Source organism: Saccostrea cucullata, unplaced genomic scaffold, assembly GCF_032062105.1.
Source record: "Saccostrea cucullata isolate Sc308-1 unplaced genomic scaffold, CSIRO_AGI_Scuc_v1 ctg5287, whole genome shotgun sequence".
NCBI lineage: Eukaryota > Metazoa > Mollusca > Bivalvia > Ostreida > Ostreidae > Saccostrea > Saccostrea cuccullata.
This window is the reverse complement of record NW_026929519.1, coordinates 19568-38317: the sequence shown is the minus strand read 5'-3', so window position 1 is coordinate 38317 and position 18750 is coordinate 19568. Positions and strand designations below refer to the sequence as shown.

At 30.3% G+C, this 18750-nt stretch overlaps 1 protein-coding gene and 1 long non-coding RNA gene across 2 annotated transcripts; both read left to right on the top strand.

Moving 5' to 3' along the window:
- The first annotated feature begins 2046 nt into the window (after positions 1 to 2046).
- On the top strand, positions 2047 to 14305 carry LOC134281095 (GTPase IMAP family member 6-like). Its single transcript, XM_062763560.1, has 7 exons — positions 2047 to 2140; positions 2487 to 2658; positions 2943 to 3069; positions 5234 to 5393; positions 12688 to 12797; positions 13084 to 13212; positions 13589 to 14305. Exons 4-7 carry the CDS (start codon positions 5242 to 5244, stop codon positions 14260 to 14262), a joined length of 1065 nt encoding a protein of 354 aa, XP_062619544.1. The 5' UTR covers positions 2047 to 2140; positions 2487 to 2658; positions 2943 to 3069; positions 5234 to 5241; the 3' UTR covers positions 14263 to 14305.
- A 3073-nt stretch (positions 14306 to 17378) lies between these two features.
- On the top strand, positions 17379 to 18376 carry LOC134281094 (uncharacterized). Its single transcript, XR_009995015.1, has 3 exons — positions 17379 to 17636; positions 17887 to 17960; positions 18171 to 18376. It is a non-coding gene; the product is annotated as an uncharacterized LOC134281094 (long non-coding RNA).
- Positions 18377 to 18750: the final 374 nt, after the last annotated feature.

Sequence of the window (18750 nt, the reverse complement as noted above, 5' to 3'; positions counted from 1 at the left end):
TAATGCACAGTAAATTAATTCAAATTAAAGTAATTTGCATTAAACTCCCTGTGTGAGCAAGATGATAAAATATCAAGTGCGGTTTGACAAGCCCGATCAAAATTAAAACTGAATAAGTATCTGCCCTCACCCTAACAGTCACACCGTCAACAAATTGTTGCAGTGTATATTCAACTAATAATAAGTGTAGTGTGAATTAGCCCCTCCATTTTAATCCGCTCTTTTGCAGGGCAAAATAATAATGTTTGGCAAAGTTTTTGTTGGAAGATAATTAAATGATGTATATTTAACTATTACTTATACGTCATATTTACCAAACTTATCTTTTTGCCCTGCAAAAGACATCCGCATTTCCTTTAAACAGTCTATAAGAGTATCACTATGATGGATAGTGGAGTGTTGAATGTTTTGTTTTGAAAGTGAGTCTTGTTGAAATCAAATGCTCACATATATTTAAATAAAAAATAAAGAGCTGTTGGAATTTCAAAAAGGGTAACAGAAAGCGTCTGAGCTTTTAAACAGATGTATCGGTGTGTCTGTGTTTTTAAAAATACCAATGCTCTAAGCTGCCATAGTAATGTAAATTTTAGGTAAAAAAAATTTCTAACCTTCATTCCGATGGTCCACGCCAATCAGACTTTAAAATGTCACCGTCGACTCTTTCATCACTCGATACATTTATCACTGGGAACTAGTGGGAACACTAATAACCGGATATACGAAAGACCTGATATTTACCTGATGTTTTTATTTTAGATTAAATGATAATATTAGTACTTCAAATGACTTATTTAAAGACTTTGTGACTATGATGCATAATGCTATACAAAAATTCGTTTGTTTTGAATATTTCTGACGATTTTGAATCAGGTCAAAAAGTTTTTTTATTAGGTCTTTAGTACCTTCTCATTTCCCACAATGCCGCGCGTTGTTTACAAACAAGAGGCCCCAAAAGACTTCCTCTAAACTAATGCAGAAATATTTTGATTTTACTTATTGCTGTGTACATCATCACATCATATTAATTATTTGAATGAAAAGAAAACAGAGAAACACCGAATCAAAACAATATCTTTCAGATGCATCAACTAAAACTATGCAAGTAAAGGCTTGGCTTATGTAGACAACTTGTTCCCGTAAGGTTTCTCACATATTTGTTTTATAAAAAAAATATTAAATATAGCTTGAAGTTTATTTCTCTTTATATCAAACGACAAGATTTAATAGTTCGAAACTATTTCAGTCAAACTTTTTCATAATATACCAATATTTTTAGCTATCAGAAAAAAACGTGTACGAGCTATTAACCCCTAATTATAGGGGCCAGCCCCTTTTTCCCTTTATCTTATATGAAAGCTCTCGTAATAATGCACAACTTTTGTTATATACATGTTTTTTTTTTCCAAATTATTCTCGGTTCAAAAGTTATTACACAAAAAGAAGCAAAATTTCATGGAAAAAAAATTACTAAAAATTGCCGTCACATAGCTTCCATCTTTAAAAATAGCTTATAATTTTTTCGTTATGCACATCTACAATGTATTGGCTACAAGTTCTCCAACTTTCATAAAATTATCATATGTCTTTTTAGATTATTAGTGGAAACGAGACATCAAAATTATCAATTAAAGGGCAATAACTACAAAGTAAGGCATGTATCAAAAAATTGAAAGCAGATGTAAATAGATGTAAATAAAAGGGATCTAACCTGAAAGTTTCATAAAAATCAATCGAAAGGTCTTTGAATATGCCGTCAAAAATCCGGCGGGAAAAAAAAACAAAAAAAATAAGAAACAGTAGAAAACAAGGGTTTCGAAGGAATGAAAGACCCTAATAAAACAGACACATTTTTACACAGAAGTTTTTATGGAAGTAGTACTTTTGATATCCTGAAAATTATTATGTTTCAGCAATAAAGGATGGGAACTTTTTGCTTTTTACGATTCTAAAGAAGGGGATATACAAGATGAATTTATCGACGTATATCAGTGAACCTTTGTTTGGCTTCCATCCCAATCCTGTTGCTATAAGTTTGATAAAGCAAAAAAACGCATTTACTGGTCAGATAATGGATTACGTCAGTTGAAATCTGGTGACCTTGAAGGCAAAACGAACAGAGTAGTCCGTTACCTTGGAAACGGTAAGTAGTTTAGAAAACATTATTACTTTTGATGTAATTGAAAATAACACACTATGTTCAAACTCCTTAAAACTTTACAAAATACAAATTTCATTTCTGAAACACAAATTTCAAAATAAAAAAGATAAAAATAAAATTAAAAAAAATTTAAAAAATCAGAAGTGTATTAGATACCAAAGGCTTGTTCACAAGCACGAACTTCCAAAGCTATAGCCAAAATTCAATTAAAAGTAAAGGTTTTTGGGAACGCTCGCAAACGTTCACTCTGCTGAACAGGCCTCAGGAGAAGTAGGTGTCCAATGCCATTCAGTCGCACCCTCTGTACACTATATGCATTTTTTTTCAGATTCCGTGGTAGATGGGATCTCCATAGACTCGGTGTCTAGGTTGCTCTTCTTCACAGATTCGGGATATAGCTCTATTTCTGTAGTAACTCTAGACGGAAATAATTATCAGAAAAAGATCATAAAGGAAGCAGTGGATAAGCCAAGATCAATTGTTTCCGATTACGAAACTGGGTAAATCATACATGGTCCGCTTCTTTGACCATAATATCACAAAAATCGTTTTAATGTCACGATAACTGATGAGTCCTTTTTATTCATCTTTATCAGGTAATCCTTATCTATATCACTAGCCTTTATTTTCTTTTTCAATTAAAGACATGTATGCATTCACACATTAACACAAATGTATTCTGATATACATTTGCTGAAGAAAAATTATCATATAAATTGAACATCAAATAGTATTTGGAATATCCGTCTTGTTCTCTGACGTCCTAAAATAGTTAGTTTTACAGGGTTATATATTGGACGGATTGGGGTGAGAGTCCAAGGATTGGAGGGCAAGTCATGATGGATCAGAAAGGCAAGATCTTATTACGAAGGGCTTATATTGGCCAAACGGTCTGGCAATAGATTTTGAAGGTATGCATTTGGCACTGAGGATGTATTGGTGTAAAGAATTAATAAATCAACTTGAACAATATATATACTTTTTAACTGAAATGCAGATCTAGTATTAATGTACATTTAAATTTAGAAAACAATATGCAGTTGAAGATGATTGTGCTCTTGACACTCTATCACTGGTTTTTTTTAATTTTAGGTTTTAAAGTAAATTTTATAAATTAATGAATCAAATTAGAAATTTTAATGAAAATCCCTTGCAAATAAAGAATAAAAGAAGATACGTTTTAGAAACACCGAATATTTTTTAAAAAGTAAAACTTCAAGAGCTAAAAATGTTGAATCCCAAATAGATCTTGTCACTAATAATTCACCTGTGCAATATGAGCACCCTAACTGAACAAAATGTAGGGTCAAGTTTATGTTTTTTTTTTTTCTACAATAGGTCAAACGCCTGGTCAAATGGTCTAATATATGATGCCCAGGAAATGTAAAATGTAAACTTGTCAGTACCAATCTTTTCAAAGTTTTTGCCTTATTGAAAGGTTTCGAAAGCAGGTCCTACTCAATGCAAAATATCAGATTAAAAAAAATGGTAAAAATATCAAAAAATGAAAATAGTGCCCAAGAGAATAAACATATTAAATATTAAAGCAGTAGCGCCAACTCTTCAAAACTTATGCAAATGGTTAAAGTTTTACAAATAAAGGTCTAAGTCCAAACTTAAACCGTAAAAAAATGTTGGTATTTAAGAGTAGATTTTGTCAGGGAATAAACCTGACCTGAAAAATGAAAGTCAATGCATCAATCATTCAAAAGTTATGGCCATGGTTACATGTAGTCTGGTGATTCTTTTCAAACACTTGTCTCACTCCAATGTTAATTTTAATAAGTCGTAAATGTTGTTACAAAAAAGGAAGGGACTTGGCAAAAGTAATAAACAAACAAAATATGAAAGTCATTCCTCAAAAAAATGAAACCTATGGGCGTTGTTAGGCAGATGGACAGACAGCGTAATAATAATACATCTCCCAAATCTAAAATTACGTAAGCATAAAACAAGATGCGAAAGAATTAATTATGTTTTGCTTGGATATAGAATATAGGGATAAAAATCCATTTCTCTAATCACTCTTTTTTTTAATATTTTTTTTATATTCTGTGACACATGTCAAATTGACTTTAATTCATCCTGGTAGCACAGTGCATGAATACATTAAAGCAGGGTTCTCCATGGGCTGTTTTACTGTGTTGCTCCTGACACAGTAACGATTCAAATTTTATGCTTATGACACAGTAAAATCTTCCGACACAGTAAGATCTGTGATAAGATAATAAAACTATATACATTTTGTCTCACTGAAACTTTAATCAAACAATTCACGGTCTTTCAATTATATCATGCAGAGCAATTTATTAGGGCTTCACCTTGCATAATTAATTATCTCCTAGACCATCACTGAACTTTTCGCATGAAAAAACAAAGACTTATGATTTGTTTCACACTTCCATGTAACTGTTAATTTGTAGTTGTATTAAAAATACATTGTATTATTTAAAAAAATGAATGTTTTTTTTTCTGTAGAACCACGACTCTAGAATTACGTTAACACTGTAAGTCATATACCTTCGTACGGAAATCAATTAATTGAGCAATTATTTTAAATTCTTAAGGAACTCTTAAAAGTATTTTACTGTTCTTGAGTTCTTTTTTGTGCTTCCGTAATTAGATTAAGAAAACTGACAAAAATCACTAAAAAATTACTTTCGAAATTGGTAAGTAGTTCAACTGTATAGATCAAAATTACCTCTGCTTTTCAGATTACGTGTTTTAACTTTTATCAATATATACGACCATATCATTTGTGTAACTAATTAATGATTTTTTTTAATGTGTGAGCATGTATTCTTTTGTAATTATAATGAATAGTGATTAAGTTGCTAATTTAATCGCTAAAATACTGCAAAATTTTTGTACTTTGCCTTAATTCTGCAACACAGTAAAATTTCAAACAATGAGAACTCTGAATTAACACAAATATGTACCAGGTGCCTGGGAAAACATTTAACAAGGAAGAGAAACATTCTCTATGATCAAAAACTATTAGAATATAGAAAATGATAATAATTCTTCATTTATATATGCATAAATAAACAGCTGTTTCATTAGTTTTTCTGATAGAAGGCATAATGTACTGGTGCGATGGAAAAAGTGGTCTCATAGAAAAGGCAAACATAGATGGCACGAACCGGCGAGTACTTAGCGATCAATTCGGAGATGCTCATTTCTTTGGATTGGCATTTGACAGAAAAAGATTGTATTATACAGACTGGTCAAGAAGGTATTCACATCAATCTGTTTCTGAATTCATACATTGAATCCATATAATCAATTCATTATCAGCTATTCATCCTATTTCTATCGTAATCAAAATCTGAAAAAAAATATTTTATTTGTATAACTTTGTATTACCAATCAATCTTCAAGAAATGCTATGATGAAATAAATGGAGAAAACGAACACTAATTGTATTCATGATATCTCATATCACTCAAAATAAATCGAAAATTGTATTTTAAAAAAATATATCTAAATGACACATATTTTTAATAATAAATTGTGACACTTTCCGTTTAGAAAACTGAAACTATTTCTCTAAAGGGAAAAATCACAAACATCCCCTTTCTCAATTTAATCAATCACACCATGTTATGTTTAATGTAATACACTGAGGACATCATATTCTAAGTTATTTTAGCTACCATCAGAAAGTTTTACTACCGTAAAATTCCATTTGTGGAATCAAATTTTCAAGATCCTGAAAGACATTAGGTTGTGGGGATTTAATTTCTTGGTTGGATAATATTACGTAGCATTAAATATGAAATGTTACATATCATGGTATCATTATTTCCTTAAAACAAATAAAATTAACCCCCCCATAAAAAGTTGTAATTTTGCAGCACACTCTATCAGTTCTGTAATGGATGCTTTTCTTTAAAGTGATTTATTTTTGTAACATGTTTAGTTATGTGATGGAGCTTATGATTCGAAGTGGTATGCATTACCAACTTGGCACGGAGACGTTTTCAAGATTAAATGGAATATACTTTCACAAAGGAGGACCTTATATACAGGGTAAATACGCTTTTAAAATATACTTTTCAAAATGATAAACACATTTTCCCTGAGTTTTACCCAATTTAATTTAAGAAAACATCAAACAAATTTCTTTCAATCTTACATTTTTATTTGACCTTTTATCTTATTATAATGAAGCTCGAATGTTTTAGAGTCCACAGGATGTACCTATAAACGAGGAGGGTGCTCCCATATATGTTTACCTCGGCCAAAGGGAAATGTTAAATGCCTGTGTCCTGACGGAATGTCTTTACAAATTGACGAGAAAGAGTGTGAAGTGGGTTGGTAATATTCATAGCAATGTTTTTCTACAATGCACATATATATTATCATATATTCAATAATAAATATTTGGTATTACATGTATATCTATGGAAACAGAAGAATTTTTTTAAAATTCATTTCATCATTTATGGAGATTATGGATACTCAATACTGATAAATAAATATGTTATTATAACTGACTGGACTCATTTACAAAATAAACTGTTAATAAAAACTTCAGATGATTTCTATCAAGAGAAACTCTTATTTAAGATGTGGATTCTTCAAACTAAGTTCATTTACCAAAAAAACAAAAACAATGAGATTGACAAATATGTGGATATACATGTACATGTAGTTAAATTTTGATTAAAATTAATAATAAGTCACTTTTAAGTGCCTTTACATAGATTTTACGTTATCACATGATAAACAAAATAATTCTATTTTAGACACACAGGATACTTCCGAACCATTGCGACTGTTGGTCATAGGGAAAGTTGGTGTCGGTAAAAGTACCGTTGGTAATGTGCTAATCGGAAAAAAAGTATTTGCAGTTCCTTTGGTATTTTCCAATGAACCTGGAAACTAAAGTCAACAGCTGTAGAAGCTACCAATTTTCTGGGGCAACATTTTCGCATAATTGATACTCCTGGCGTGTATGGTTCAGACCAAGAAGAAAGGACAATCAAAAATGAAATAGCCAAGGGGTTGCGACTAGCTAAACCAGGTCCACATGCACTTCTCTTTGTCACTAGGATAGGAAAATTCACAGCAGAAGACGAGAAAGCCATTGAATTTTTTGAGAGAAATTTTGGAAGTCAAGTTACTAAGTACATTGTTGTCGTATTTACTGGAAAAGAAAAATTGGTAGGTGAAGGTATAAATATTCATGATTACGTCAAATCACTGAACCCAAAATCGAAACTGAAAAATTTGATTGAAAAAACGGAACACAGATATGTTGCTTTCAGTGATACTGGTTATATATTAGACCAGAAGAAAAACGTTGACATTTTGTTGGACATGATTGGAAGGATGATGTTGAAAAACTTAGCAAGTCCTTACTTTGGTGATCCTGAAGATGCATTTGTGAAGCATGAGAAAGAAAAATACAAGCCATAAAGCAGACCCTCATACCAGTGTTTAACTATGTGAACATGTTAATTTTCAATCTGCTTTTCATTTTCATCAGTTCTGTAAATTATATTGGTTTGAAATGATTCATTGATATATTGCAGAATATTTTGGAGTAGAACATTTATTTTTTTTTTATTATGCATACATTTATATTCGCAAAGGTTTCTGCTTTAGTTTTTTTCCCATTACAAGATGGCTTCTATGCTCTTCTGAGAAATATATTCTATTTTCCTCAAATCTTTGTAAGAAAGAACAAGTTTTATTCATATCATGATATCTTTTCACTATAATAAAATAAATTGTTAGTGTTTTAAAATAAATCAAAAAGTATTTGCCCCATTTCTTCCTTCATTGGACTCCCTGTCTGATGTATGTACAAAAATATTACTTCTGAAAAGTTATTTCACTTGTCTTTAATGTCTACTCTAGTGAATACAACATTCAAACACATAAAAGTAAAGCGATGAGTCCAATGTCGCTACACTCTTTTTTAATTTAATTTTTAATAAAAAAAGATATTGTATGGTTTATTTTTTGAAAGGTGTGTTACCCTCCTCCTTCGTAAATGGACATATACCAACCCACCCAGTAATAACATTCAGAGATGTAGAATCCTTCTGTTTTTGGGAATAATACTATTCCAGCCGTCCCTCTAATGCGTCTAAAACAACACATCCCACCATTTTCAAAACCCATCCTTAATTGTACGTGTTTGATATATTTTTTTTTCTACATGGCACTTAACATAGATTGAAAAAATTCAAAATTAAAGAAGAAGGTACAGTTTCAAAACAAATAAAGCCCTATATTTTTCTAAAATATGAACGTGATATGAAAGATAAAAATTCAATCTTTCTGAATCATAGGAATTCCCAGCAGTAGGAATACACGATTTATTTTTCATATATGAACTCTTAAATGCTAACTGTGACCTTATTAACATGTACATTTTCCCGTATTTTCTTAAAAATTGTAGAAGGCATCAATTTTCGTTGGAATTTTTTTTTCAAAAAACATACTCCGCCACCGTCGCCAAGAAAGATTTTGATATATATGATTTTTCATAGCATTTCAAATTAATGACATCATTTTTCTTTATGTCATATTCATTAATTATTTATCATATTTATCTTTTCAACTATTGTTAAAGCTAATTTCATAATTTTTTAAGAACATTAAATTTTTAGGGCACAATAAAGTTGAAACTGTACCCTCTTCCTTGAATGATTGTTTGTAATAATCAAGACAGCTACTGTCATTGCAATTCTTCAGCAAATGTTAACAAGGAAGATTGCATCAATTTTGAAAGTTTCAGCTTTTATTAGCTTTCGATGAATATTGGAATGAATATTGCATAGCTCATTTGGGTAAACTACATGTATGATATTGACCGTACGTACTTTTCTAATATTACAAACATCACTCACTAATTAGAAAATTACCCTTAAATGCATTATCCTCTTGATCAAACAATATCGCAAAGAATATTTAGTCATTGAACCTCATATTTTCAAATTCCAATTGAACTAAATGACTTCCATCTGCTTCAGAAAGTAAATGATCTAAACCTCCTATACTCAATAATATAAACTTGAATTGCAGGTTACAAAATAAAATTTCTAAGTTTAAATCATTAAACTGTTCCAATTAAATCAATCATATGTTATAATTGTTAAAAAAAAATTTTGGGATCAATGGCTTACTGATTGCATCGAGTATTTTGAATGGCAAAGATCAAGTAACTCTTACATGTTTAAAAAGCAATGTCGATGATCAGTTGCTCCCACTTTACCCTACATATTTATTTTTTCAAGTTACATTATGTCAACATATATGTGAATGTGCCTTTGCTGAAATTCAGGCAATAGAAATGACCGTCGTTGAACTTTCGGATGATACCTTAAAAACCAAGGTCTCATGTCAAAGTAAGAGTTGTAAGAATAAATAACTCTCCCAACTCAATGACCTCGACGTCCGAGTATTGATTTGAAACCCTATACCGGTACATGGTGATGTCTCCACACTACTGAAAAAAAAATCCAAAGTGGGATTCTAAAGGACACAAAAAGGAAATGATCTTTAAGAAAGAATAGAGAACTGATTGTTTATCAGTACAATATAGTTTCTTGTTTTTTTTTAATTTCATCCAGCCTGTATATTAAGTAAATGTGCGCGTCGATAAGAGACTTTCTAGCATCACATTTTTCTACAGGGAGAAGTTACAATAATAATTTTCATGTAAACTGGAAAGCTCTGGATGTTTGGTTACACAATTCAAATCTATAAGAGATCAGATGCGCCGAAAATTCGATATCTACACAAAATACCTATTAAAATAAACTAACATGAATATATGTATAGAGACTTCATTGCAGTATTCACTTTAATGTATAATTATTCCACTAATATAAATCGTGGGAATTTGTACGGTACCAACCCTATAGATTGTACCAAAGTTCCGTGTCGCAGTAGATGTCCGAACAATAAAAGATTCCCCTGCTCAAATGACCTAGTACTCACTACAGGCTAATATTCAGAAACTTGTGCTGGAAGGAGTGGGGTCGTCATTTGATAAAACATTGTCGAAAATGGGATAAAACCAAAAAAGAAAAAAAATGGGGAAAAAACAATCACAAAAAATAAAATTTTGAAGTGATTTTTCTTAAGTAAGATGAAAAGACATAATCAAAATTGACAAACCAGAAAGAGAAAATTGCTTAACATTTATTATATTAAATATATTTTTCAAGATAATTTAGGGGGCACCTGTGTTTCTCTTAATTGCATATACTTCTCGAAACATTTTCACATCCTGAAATTTGCATTTCTTTCGTTTATCAACAAAAAACAAGGGAATTTAAAATGACATCAAACATAAATGAAGTTTACCAAAAGACTTTCCTTAGATAATTGGATTGGGAGCGGGTGATAAAAGATAGATTTACAGTGTATTGCTTAACGTCCTAATTCTCACTCATATGAATTAGTTGTACGTTATGGTGTGTTTTCAAAAAGAAATAAAAAAAAAACAATACAAGTGGAAGTGAGCACGTTACTTTAGTTATATAATCAAGTTTAAATACAGAAAACAAATTTTGATGTAATATAGCTGCTCATTTAGGTATGCTTGTTATATTTTGAACCATGGATATAAAAAATCCTTAAACTGACAAGAGTCATGCAATTACACTTGAATATTTCAAACAAACCCTAAACACATTGATAGACAAAGGATACTTGTTTAATAATAAAATAAAGATTAACATACAGTCACCCACTTAGGAAAAAATTAAGGGGGGGGGGGCAAAATCAGTTTTCTTACCACGCATTAATGATTTGAAAAGTTGTTACCGTGCGATACAATTTAAAGGGTCATTTACTAGACATCTTTACAAACGTCTAACAAACATCTTGCTAGTGCAGCTGTAATTGGATACAATCGTGTCCCACTTTTCATAGCGGTGTTAATAAACAGGTCCTTGATCGAATTCGAGATAAAACAAGTCAGGGGTTTTGAGTGTTTGTGTGCACTGAAAGAATAAAGTTTTAGTTAGGAGAAGTAACTGTTTCATACTTAGGTGTTTTGTTGATTCTCAGTTGTTCCCACTTTGCCGTACGCGGCTTTTATTTTATTGGAGCAACGGGTTGTCGTTATCATAGTGTACTTTGAGTTTGAAATATTTGAATCAAGAAAAGTTGACTTTCAAATCCAGCGTAAAATATATTTAAAATGTATGTATATATATCACGGAAAAACAACAGTGCAAAGTTATTCATATTCATTATAATAAATAGCTTTGATTATTGTTTTAGATTTTAGACTTTAGTTCATTTTGTTAAATTGAGAAATAAAATTTAAAAAAAAAACTTAAGGGGAATGGATACGTTGAATTCGTTCAGGAATTTTAGGACGATCAGAAAAAAAAATAGTCAAGGTAAAAGTGTAAAAATCCTAAAACAAAGCCAAAACTGTACCTCATAAACTGATACAGAGTATTAAACTTGTAGGGATGAATTTATTGAAAAGTTTGGCAAATGCCTTAGTAAAGGATGACTAGTACTGTAATGACATTAATTTACAAAAGCTGTTATGTCAAGCAATAAATCAGTTAAAGAGATATCAATTACATGCTTTCTAAACTTACAGAGAAACAAACGTAGAGGCGGACAGATAGACAGACAGACAACGGGTAAAGAGATCCTGTTCTGCTCAACAGGCACTCAAAGAGGAAGCACTGGACATTCCAAGAGCAACTATTTTCTATTAAACTATAGTTATTGTCGATTACATAAAAATACTGTAGACACCACAACCTGCACAGTCAAATTGAATTATTAACTTTAGATTCCTTACTTATTTAAACCATATCAATGAATAGTCTAAAGAAACCTTAAATATGGATATTGCCTAATTTTGTATAATTCAAAATAAGTCAATGAACTGAAAATGAATCAGTAACTGTATTTTTCTTGTTTCTAGATAACACATATTTCTTAAAGATAAAATTGTAAAACATTTGAACATAAAACAAGAAAAAAAATACAGTCAGTAGTAGACAATATCAATTTAAATTTTGAAGGTAGGGAATCATTTCATTCATTGAGATGATGGTCCTCCAGATTAAATATTAGTAGTGTGAGACAAAAGTTTTCGGATTGAAAATATTCTAAAAGGAAGGCGAAACCTTTAATAAAAATAGAAAAGAAAAACCCTCCCAATGAATCTCTTCTGTCTCCGATTTAAATCATCTCGTCAAAAAATAATATAATGTAAAACAATGAAAAACTTATATTATGAACCAATCCAGCCACTGTGAAAACGTTTACTACTGTAAAGTCATATTTTGCAAAAGTGTTGAAGTTTTTTTTAAATCATTGGTTTGTTGGAATTTTATTTCCTGGTTGGAGAATTAAATAATTTTTTTTCATAAGATTTAACATTTTATGGTGGTCATGAATTCGCGGGACTCTTTAAACCTAAAAACAAACGAAAACCCCCGCGAAAATTTGTGGTTTCACAAATTTTTTCTTTCTGTTAATTTTGTAATGGATCTTTCTGGCCTCAGTGATATATTTTTCAACCTGTTTAGTTACGTGATGGAGTTATCGATTCGAAGTGGTATGCATTACCAACTTGGCACGGAGACGTTTTCAAGATTGAATGGAATATACTTTCACAAAGGAGGACCTTATGTGCAGGGTTAAATGTCTTTACAATACTTTTAATAATGATTCACACATTTTCCTGCCTTTTATTCCATTAAATCTAAGGAAACATCGCGCAAACTTCTTTCAAACTATCATTTTTTTTTAAATTTTAAGTTTATATGTCAAAAAAAAATGTTTACTGTTTTCAGTGGGAATAAGCAATGTGGCTGACTTAGCTATATATAATTTTAGAATGACTATTAATTGTAATATCATTAATGTTGAAACTTAAATCATACATGTATCGTTTTGCATATAATAAAGCCTGAATAATTTAGAATCCACTGGATGTACCTATAAACGAGGAGGGTGCTCCCACATATGCTTACCTCGGCCAAAGGGAAACGTTAAATGCCTGTGTCCTGACGGAATGTCTTTACAAAATGATGACAAAGAGTGTGAAGTGGGTTAGTTAATCATCTTAAGTCTTCAATGCAGTTTGTATTTGGTATCAAATGTATGAAAATATTCTGCTTTTTTTCTGTAGTTTATAATTTATAGAGATTATGAAAACTCTATATTGATAATAAAATCTGTCTATAGAATGACTGGACTCATTTTCGAAATAAACTGTAAATAAAAAGAGGATCCTAATCAACTGAAACTCTTATTTTGTGGATTCTTCAAACTAAGTTCATTTGCCAAAAAATGAGATTTACAAACACATGTATGTAGATTTGTACATGTAGTTACATTTTTATTAGAATTAATAATAAGTATCTTTGAAGTGCCTATGACTATATTTAACTTAATCACTTGATAAACACAAAATTTCTTTTTTAGACCCACAGGACACTTCCGAACCATTGCGATTATTGGTTATAGGGAAAGTTGGTGTCGGAAAAAGTACCGTTGGTAATGTGCTAATCGGAAGAAAAGTATTTGCAGTTCCTTTAGTATTTTCCAATGAACCTGGAACACTAAAGTCAACAGCTGTAGAAGCTACCAATTTTCTGGGGCAACATGTTCGCATAATTGATACTCCAGGTGTGTATGGTTCAAACCAAGAAGAAAAGACTATCAAAAATGAAATAGCCAAGGGGTTGCGTCTAGCTAAACCAGGTCCTCATGCACTTCTCTTTGTCACTAGGATAGGAAAATTCACAACAGAGGACGAGAAAGCTATTGAATTTTATGAAAGGAATTTTGGAAGTCAAGTTACTAAATACATTGTTGTCGTATTTACTGGAAAGGAAAAATTGGTAGGTGAAGGCATAAATATTCATGACTACGTCAAATCACTAAACCCAAAATCGAAACTGAAAAATTGGATTGAAAAAACGGAACACAGATATGTTGCATTCAGTGATACTGGTTATATATTAGACCAGAAGAAAAACGTTGAGAGTCTGTTAGACATGATTGGAAGAATGATGTTAAAAAACCTAGCAAGTCCTTACTTTGGTGACACTGAAGATGCATTTATAAAACATGAAAAGGACAAATACAAGCCATAAAGCAGATCCTCGTACCATTGTTTGGCTACGTTAAAATGTTGATTATCAATCAGTTTTTTTTTTCTTTTTTTTTTTATCAGTTCTGTAAATTATATTGGTTTGAATTAAGTCATTGATATATTTGCAGAATTGTTTGGAGTAGAAAATTTGTTTTATGATTATGCATTTATTCATGTTCTTGAAGGTTTTTGCTTTAGGTTTATTTTTCCATAACAAGACGACTTCTATGCTCTTCAGAGAAATCTATTCTAAGTCCCTCAAATCTTTGTGAGAAATAAAAAGTATAATTCCTATCATAATATCTTTTGAATTTAATAAGATGAATTGGCCGTGTTTTAAAATAAAACACATATCTTTTCTCAATTACTTCTTTCATTGGACTCCCTGACTGATATTTGTATAACAAGATGACTTCTGAAATGTTATTTCACTTGTATTTAATGTCTTCTCAGGTGAATAGAATACAACATTCATGCATATATTTTGGAAAGCCATGAGACAAATTGGCCAGCGCCTATTGCTACACCTTTTTTGTATTTAATGTTTACTAAAAATAGATATAATATGGAATTATTTTTTCGAAAGGTGTGTTACCCTCCAAATTTAAATGGACATAGAACAACCCATCCCAGTAATTAAATTCAAAGTGTTAGAATCCTTCTGTTTTTTGGAATTATACATTTTCCGGCCGTCCTTCTCATGCCTCTAAAACAAGACATCCCGCCACTTTCAAAACCCATCCTACTTTGTACGTGTCTGACATTTTTTTTACAACATCGCTCTTACTCAGATTAAAAAAAAAAATAAAATCAATACGATTGTTTATATTAATCATAAGGCTGCTACTGTCATTGCAATTCTTCAGCAAATGTGAACAAGAAAGATGATATGAATTTCCAAAGTTTTAAACAGCTTTATGGCTTTTGGTGTATATTTGAATGAATATTGAACCGCTCATTTCGGTGAACGACATGTATAGTACTGACCTTAAAACCACAATACATTACCGATATTGTCTAATATAACGAACCTCACTCACTAACTGGAAAATTACCCTTGAATATATTGTTCTCTTGACCAACCAATATGTCAATGAATATTTGTTCGATGAACGTTTCCATTTAACCTCATTTTTTTGTTCAAATTTGTATTCAAACACTTTCATCTGTTTCAGAAATGATCTGATTCGACTATCCTATACTTATTTAAATAAACTTAAATTGCAAGTAGCAAGATTTATTTTTTTATATAATTGAACAGTTCCAAAAACATCAACATTGTTAAAGACTTTATTTTGGGATCCATGGTGCATTGATTATATTGAGTATTTTGAATGGCCAAAATTAAGTAACTCCTGTATGCTTGATAAACAATGTCGATGATCAGTTGCTCATTGCATTTCAACTTTCCTATTTGTTTTTACCTGTTAGACTGTTAGACTGTGCCCTTGCCAATGTCCAGGATATAGAAATTAACGTCATTGATCTTTCGGATGAGACCTTTAAAACCTAGGTCTCATGTCAAAATATGAGTTGTAGGAATAAAAAACTTTCACAACTCATTTACCTCGACAGCCGAGTATGAATGTCTTGATTTGAACCCCTATACCTGTACATGATGCTTCTCCATTAAACTGTAAAAAAAAATCTGTAATCAATTGGAATTGTTTTTTATTTCGGTAAAACTACTCTGAAGCTTTAAGATTACTGCAAACCATTTTTGTTAAAAACAGATTTAAAGAAAATGATTGATTGAAAAATAATCGTCGCGATGTAGTCTAACCTCGATGAACTGCGAAATAGAGTTGTTGAGAATAAAAGTTAATTTACAGTATATTCCCATAAGATCTTAAGTTCTGAATGAATGTTTTTGGTTTCTTTTTCTACACGTATTTATCCCCTTTCTCTGACAAAATTTCCCAGGTAGCACAAAACATTTCAAAACATTTTATTGGTGTTGTAAAAAGGTTTTTTCGAAACATTTCAGACTAAACATTTTAAAAATGTTTTTAAAACATTTCCTTTTCTCATTATAACATTTTAAAAACATTTTTAAAATGTTTTGAAGAAGCTTATGATTAAATCCTTTTGGAACATTTTTCTAAAATATTTTTGAAACGTTTTAAAAATGTTTCAAAAGGTTTGTTTAGCTTTCAAATATCAAAGATTTTTATAGTACGTTTTAAAAACGTTCTAAAAACATTAAATGAAACATCCTTTTTAGATAAATCTGAAACATTGCATAAATACCTTTCTGAAACATTTGGAAGGAACGTTGTCAAAGTGTTTTTGAAACATTCTTAATTCATTTAAGGGTATTTATAGCTTCCAAAAATTAAAGATCTTATAAAACGTTTTAAAAACGTTCTTAAAACATGAAATGAAACATTCTTTTTGTGTAAATCGGAAACATTGCAAAAACGTTTCTGAAACATTTGTAAGGAACATTTTAAAAATATTTTTAAAACATTCTTAATATCGCTGTTAGTTAAAACATTCAATTCCGGATATTTTTCGGCCTAGGCAGTGAAAATGTTTATTTAAAACATTAACTAAAATAATTATTTTCACTACAATTGAAACATTTTAATTATAGTTTTTGTAACATTTTTTGGAAACATTTTCATAATGTTTCTGAAACATTTATTTAATTGCGGCACAATTTAATTCATTTAGTAACTTTTAGAGTATGTTGTGAGAATGATCTTAGAACATTCAATTTAATGTGTTTTCTTTTTTTAAAGACTTCATTTTTCATTGCTGCTGTTATTTTCAAAATGTTCTTAAAACATTCAAATAATGTATGGTTGCGAGTTTCCTAAAATTTAGTCTATGAAGAAAAAAAAAGAATATATAGAAAGAATAGTGTTAAAATGAGGAATTGTAGAAATTTAATTGAAAGATTTTTTCCGGTATTTTATAATGATTTCTAGTTTTGGCTTATTGATTAAACAGACATAATTTATATAAAGTCCTTTGATTAAACAAATCAAAAAATCAATAAATGAAAGGATAGGCAAACCAAAAAAATTAAAATATAATTAAATATATAAAATAATAAGCATTAAATAAAACTCTTAAATGTCTTTTTAAAAAAAAATTGTCTTCATCAAATCTGTGATCCACTCCCAGAATTTTACTCTGAGGCATTAGATAGGGATTGGCACACTGGTCAGTTTCAGTGTCATGATAACCTATTATGCAATTCTCCTGCTGGGCAGCGCGTTACAGAGAATAGTAGTTTGCAGCTTATCTAGGCCAAATTTTGAATTCTGGTAAACAAGATGTGCGCGCTTACTCCGTACCGATTTGAATGAGAAGACTTCGCACCATATAAACCACAATAATAACCTCGGGATTTATTAACTTTGAATGGTAAGAATTATTCCTTTATCATAGACTTTAAAAGATCATTTAAAAACGACTTTTATACTACCAGTGCATGATCAATAACTTAGTACAAATGTATGTAGCAATGACAAAGCGTTAATGTTATATAAATATTTGATTTGAATATTTCATTCTTAAGGCAACACAATTATATCCTTGATTCAAGTATTCGTTGTCTTTGTGAAATGTTAATCATCAAACAATATGTTGATTTAAAAATGAAATTTCTTTACAGCATGGTGTTGGTTGCATCATCCTTATTTTCAAATTCCCGTATTCAAAAGACCCGCCTTTGGTGAAGGCAAAGGTGTACGTAAATACTATTACTCTTGAGTCTTGACTTGAATAATATTGTCATAGTAATTATTTTTCTGCTTTTTTCAATGCAAATGAGGAAAGAACTTAAATTTGATATAATTATTTAAAATATTTTTTTTTTGTATATTTTTATGGATCATCTTAAGATACATTAGATGTAGAACGCTGATGATACAAACACAATTTTCCTTATCTTTATAGATTGTGCTATTCTTTCCGAGGAGCAGATTCCTTATCAGCCTTTTCAGTGTATGTGATTCTAACTAAGTCTTATAGATCCGCCACTCTGTTCGGCCCATACAGTGAACATAGGATTTCTGTGATTCTGTTCTTTTAAAATTCAGTGAATGGATTAGACGCCGTGTTCAACCTTTAAAAACCCGGTGACTTGAAAGAAAATAAATTAAAACTTGAATTTAAATGGAATTTAAATGTGATTAATATATTGAATATGGGTTTGTATTAAAGGTTAAAAAATTAGATATAATTTGTGTTTATTTCTTTTAATATATAAATATATCATTATTTAATGAAAAAAAGTAAAAATGCAGGTGTAACCTCGACTTTAATGTTTTGGAAACGTTTTAAAAACCGAACAATTTAAACATGAATAAAACATTTTTGAAAATGTTTTTGTTACATTTAAAAACAATGTTATGTTAACATTTGTTGAAATATTTTGTAAAATGTTTTAAAAACATTTTAAAAACCATACAAAATCACGTGATTAAAACGTTGTTGAAAAATGTTTTTGTAACATTTTAAGAAAATGTTCCGGAAA

Excerpts from the sequence above, each read along its gene's own strand:
- LOC134281095 (XM_062763560.1), top strand. The coding sequence starts at position 5,242 with ATGTACTGGTGCGATGGAAAAAGTGGTCTCATAGAAAAGGCAAACATA. Across the intron at positions 5,394-12,687 it reads TATACAGACTGGTCAAGAAG|TTACGTGATGGAGTTATCGA; the intron begins GTATTCACATCA and ends CAACCTGTTTAG. Across the intron at positions 13,213-13,588 it reads TGACAAAGAGTGTGAAGTGG|ACCCACAGGACACTTCCGAA; the intron begins GTTAGTTAATCA and ends TTTCTTTTTTAG.